The 5,135-nt window shown below is 54.8% G+C and overlaps 1 protein-coding gene across 1 annotated transcript; it reads left to right on the top strand.

The window, feature by feature from the left end:
* The first annotated feature begins 1,400 nt into the window (after positions 1 to 1,400).
* Positions 1,401 to 4,424, top strand: NEUROG2 (neurogenin 2). The gene is made up of 2 exons (XM_028744622.2): positions 1,401 to 2,018; positions 2,955 to 4,424. The coding sequence occupies exon 2, from the start codon at positions 2,956 to 2,958 to the stop codon at positions 3,745 to 3,747; it is 792 nt and encodes a 263-aa protein (XP_028600455.2). The 5' UTR covers positions 1,401 to 2,018; position 2,955; the 3' UTR covers positions 3,748 to 4,424.
* Positions 4,425 to 5,135: the final 711 nt, after the last annotated feature.

Here is a 5,135-nt window from a genome sequence, read left to right as displayed (position 1 = left end):
GTTTCCCCTCCCCGCTCTTTTTCCCTACTTCTTCTCCTTGATTCTTTTTATCATGCTCTCATCCACTTTCTTCCTCTTCTTTAAAATGATAATACAGTACTAATAATAATACTAGAAAATGATGGGTGCTGCCGCCAGTGGTCATACCAGAAAAATGAGGGGCGCAGAAGGACAATTTTTATTTAGACATGAGCTAGTTGTGTCCCACATGTTACGATCTTGCAAAGAAAAATAATAGTATGCATTCAAGACAGGAGTCCAGCAATTGGGGAGGCAAGTGGGGAGGGCTGTTTCCTTGTTGGGGGGGGGATTTCCGCCCTCTGGCACTGTCCATGGCTCTTGCTGGTGTGCTTGAAGTGTGCCCTAAGTCTGGCTTTCAAAACACCCACCAGCTGAAGAAAAGTGGACTACCTCCAGGCAGGCAGTCCCTGAAGACCACATAAGCACAGCCCCATGTCGTTTTGTGAAATGTGACTTTTTGGATGACGTGGAAAGAGGAAAGCTATTTACGAGTGTTTCAGTGGAAACCAATTAATAAAGAGCTTTTAAAGAGCACATTAAGACTTAGAACCCTGGAACGAGACCAACACTCCCCTTCAGGTCTTTGTAAAACTTTTAACAGCGGCATGGCACTTTCGCCTGCTCCCTTTGGATTTGAAAGGCTTTCGCTTTCGAGCAAGGAAGTCAGCTTGTAAACGCAACCTTAGCTTCTAATTTCCAGTTGATGACTTAATCGTGGACTGCATGTGAAAAGTGCCCATTTTTCAGGTAACCACCAGCACGGGGTGGAGAGACTTGTCCTTGCCCTTACCTGCGCCTCCAACTACACCCCCCCCCCAACAGCTGGAAAAGGGGGACTTGGTTACCTTTCTGCCTGAAAGGCAAACCCGGAAAGGGTGTTGATGGGGCCAAATCTTGATTTCAGAAATGCAACTCCTCCTCAATTCTACCTGCTCTGCTTTTGGTTCAGAACACCCGAACAAGCCTGCTCGGGATGGCGCAAGACACCTCCCGCACCCCGTCTCTGATGCTGAGGTGGGCAGAGCAGGGCGCCTCTTGCGAGCCGCCCCTTCGGGGTCTGAGGAGTCAGCAAAGGGGAGGCTGAAGCCTTTGCAGGACGCCCTTCCTCTGACTCCCCCGCCCCCCCCCACCCGGCCTAATGAGCTGCTGAAAGGGAGCAGGTTCCAGCGCGCGTGGCTAGCGGGACTCTGCGATTGGCCAGCTGCGCCTCGCGACCCCCATTCATTAATAAATTAGCGGCACGCTCCAGCCGAGCGCAAGGCACCAATCGCACCCCAGAGCCGTCGGGGCTGCGCCACACACTTGCGAGGGATCAGATGAAAGCGAGAGGGAAGGAGGGGAGGGGTCGGTTGGGTGGGTGGGTGGCAAGGGGGCTTGACGCGGAGGGAGGGGAAGAGAAGCAACCTCCTCACCCACCCCCCAAAAGAGAGCGAGAGAGGGAGAGAAAGAAAAAAAGAGAGATGAGTGATGATAATGAAATGAAAAGAAAGACTCGACCTGGGGAGGGAGGGGGGGAGGAAGAGCCGAGGAGGCCCTGGGGGTAGATTTGATTGTTGTCCGAGGGGTATATAAGGGGTTTTAAGGAGAGTCGTGTGCCAGACGCACAGCCACGGAAACACAAGCAGCTTCGCTTTAACTGGAGGCGAGGGGCGCGTGCCAGCAGCTCGCCCCGTCGGGCTTGCCTTGTCTCTTGCGCACGCACACGCGATCAGCAACACCAAACTCTCTTCCCCCCCCCTCCTTCCGTCACCCCGGCAAAGGGTTCTGGAGCCACCCCAGCGCCCGGCAACAGTGGGACCCTCTCCAGCAAGCAGGGAGGGGAGCGGCGCGGGGCCAAGCCCGGGCTGCAGCTTTTGCACCGAGGGGGCGGTGCGGAAAAAAGGAGAGCGCGAGAGACAAGCGACCCGACGCATTCCCTGACAAAAACAAAAAACAACCCCCAAACAAACTCTACGCAGCGCGCATCAAAATCCGACCGCCTCTAGAAGGAGAGCCAAGTAAGTCTCCGATTCTCTCGCTGCGCACTTGGATGGAAGCTGGGGTGCGTTTTGTTGGGGTTGTGAATTGACTTGGGTTTTTGTTTTTTGTTTTTTGAGTTGCCGGCGAAAGTCCCGCTAAATTGGCCAAGCGCAATCGCAGGGGCCGCCCCCCGCCTCCCACCCATTAGCACTTAGATGGGGAGGCAGCGGGGGTCCTTTCCTTCTTCCAATAAAGTCTGTCTGGGTTTCGCTTTCCTTAGTCCGCTGTTGGCACTTGGACACACAAACGCGGGGAACAAACCAGAGGGGTCGTTTAAAGCCCCTTAACTACAGAAGTTCACGGGGCTTTACTAGAAAGAGGGGTACAAGCCATATCCGTTCATCAGGAACGGGCGGTGAGTCCCACCTATCCGTCTCTGCCTAGTTTGTTCCGGATGGCTCCTGGAAGGGCAGATCCTGCTGGGATAGCTCGGTTGCTAGAGCATGAGATCCTAAATCCCACAATCTGACGTTGGAGCAAAAGACTGGGCATGGCAGGGGGTTGGACGCTATGGTCCCTATCGACTTGAAAGGGCCCGTTTCTAGGCAAGAGCAGGAAGCAAAGGGTTAAGTAGTGTGAGGCGCCGTCAACTTTTCCGGCTTGTCAAGCGCCCAGCACGTGGAGTTGGAGAGACGAACTGGCAAGCGAGCGCTCCGCGCGCCTCTTCTCCAGCCAGAGGCTCCAGGGAGATGGACGCGGCGGTCGCGGCAGAGTTGTTTTATTTTAGTATTAATTGTTATTATTACAGGATGAAATTTGTATACCGCCTTCATCCGCAGAGCTCAGGGCGGTTCACAACACAATCCATCTCTGCTACATGTATATAGAGTGGATGGGGCGGGCAGCCTTGCCAGGGTCGTCAGGTTCATTTCGCTGATCTGACCGCTTCTCCTCTTGCCTCTTCTTCCTTTCAGGATGTTTGTGAAGCCGGAAAACCTGGAACTGAAGGAGGAGGAAGCGCTGCTGCTTGGAGCCCGCTCGCCGCCCGCCTCCTCCTCTTCTTCCTCTTCCTCCTCCTCCTCCTCTCTGACGCAGTTCTCGTCCGGCTCCGAAGGGGAGGACGAGGAGGAGGAAGAGGCGTCCCAGCCCCTCTCGCCTTCGGGGCCGGCGGAGGGCGTCCCCGGAGCGGCTTCCGAGCTGGCTCACCTGCGCCACCTGGGCCTGAGACGCCACGACTGCAAGCGGCGCTCGACGGGCCGGGCCCGGAGCGGCTCGCGGGCCACCAAGACGGTGGAAACCGTGCAGCGCCTGAAGAAGAGCCGGCGCCTGAAGGCCAACAACCGCGAGCGCAACCGCATGCACAACTTGAACTCGGCACTGGACGCCTTGCGCGAGGTGCTGCCCACCTTCCCCGAGGACGCCAAGCTCACCAAAATCGAAACGCTTCGCTTCGCGCACAACTACATCTGGGCGCTCAGCGAGACGCTCCGTCTAGCCGACCACGGCGTCGGGGGCGTCGGTGGGGCGGCCGTGGCTGCGGCAGCGGCCGCCTTCTCGGAGGCGGTGCTGGGCAGCGCCGACGGCAGCCCTTCGCCAGCCTCGTCCTGGAGCTGCACCACCAGCCCGGCCCCGTCGGCTGCCTCCTCTTCTTCTTCGACGTACAGCTGCACTCTGTCCCCCTGCAGCCCTGGGGGCAGCTCCGCCTCGGAGCTGGACTACTGGCAGCCGGGCAAGCAGCGCTACGCGCTGTCCAGGGACCTCATCTGACGCCCCAAGGTTATCCTCGCTCTCGCCCGGCCTCCTGGCCAATGCTTGACGCTGAACTGTCGCCGTCGAGCGGGGCGCGCAGGCGCCCGCTCACCAAACAAGGACCGAGGGACTTGGGCGCGATCCCAGGGAGAGTTCGGCCCCTCGGAGCCGGCCCAGCCGCCGTGTCTCACCTCATCGGGCTTCCCGGAGAGACGTGAATGTCTTGGGTCTGTCCTCTCCTCCCTTTCGCCATGCCAGCTCCGCGTTGGCGGTGCCTGGCGCGGCATCTGCCGGCTTCCCATCGCCCGCCTGGAGGCTGTGGGAATTTCACCTGTCAAACCAAACTTTCTCTTTCTGATGTGCACTTTCCCACATTGGCCAGGCACAATGTCTTTTGTCCTTCGCCCTCTCTCTCTGACACACTCACGCGCTCCCTCTCTCAGACGCACACATTTCTCTTTCCTCGACGCCCCCATTCCCCATTTTGCCATCTGTCTCTCCGATGATTTATCGGAAATGGCTGGATGGAAAAAGGAGAAAAAGAAAGTTTTGGGCTCTGTTTTTGTTTGTTTGTTTGTAGATCGGGTGAGAAGTCATTGTATAATTTGTAGGTTTTTGTTACGACTGAATGCAAGCGTGGAAATTTAGGCGGAACTCTTTATTATAAGGGTTTGTGGGGGGGGGTATAGAAGTGGGGGTCGGAGTGGGGTGGGCGCTGAACCAGGAGGGGAGACTGGCTCATGTATTATTTATCTTCTCGACCCTTTAGGGGGAGAGGAACTCCTCCGTCCTTTCACCAGTTTACAAAAAAATCTCAGCAGACTGTGAAAATCCCAGCAGACACGGAGCATTACCCGCAATCAACCACCCACGTGTTTGTTTCTATTTATTACAAAGGAAAAGATTTCATGGGGGAGGGGGGGAGACGTATTTCCCCCCCTGTATATTTCAGAGTTTATTCTAGTATGTATTTACATTTCTCAGAGCAAGGACATCGTTCTTGAAAGGAAACAGATATATAAATAAAGTATATAATTTTCATAAGATGTGCTTGGTGGTGATCCATGACTTTATTTCTCGCAGTTGCATTTTAATTTCTCAGTTACTGGTTACCCTAAGTAGATATCCACCTAAGGCTGCTTAGCAAATCAGATTTAACATGAACCAGAAAGTAATTCCTACCTATCAGAATGGGATTTGGCATGAATTGGGTCAGGCTGTATTAATACTATTTACAGTATCTGCTTCGCTAAAGGAGACAAAGCAAGATGTGTGTCCCTTTAAAAACCCAGCAGCAATTTTTTTTCTGATGCACCTCAGGGGACCTGGTTTGTACCACAAACAGCATAAATAAGGAAGTTTGTGCACACATGCTTAAAACAAACATACATGCACACACAAACACA

Source organism: Podarcis muralis, chromosome 9 (genome assembly GCF_964188315.1).
Source record: "Podarcis muralis chromosome 9, rPodMur119.hap1.1, whole genome shotgun sequence".
In the NCBI taxonomy this organism is placed as follows: Eukaryota; Metazoa; Chordata; class Lepidosauria; order Squamata; family Lacertidae; genus Podarcis; species Podarcis muralis.
This window is presented reverse-complemented; position numbering and strand designations above follow the sequence as displayed.

What these genes read in the sequence shown, in the direction of transcription:
- NEUROG2 (XM_028744622.2), top strand. Translation starts at nt 2,956, where the DNA reads ATGTTTGTGAAGCCGGAAAACCTGGAACTGAAGGAGGAGGAAGCGCTG.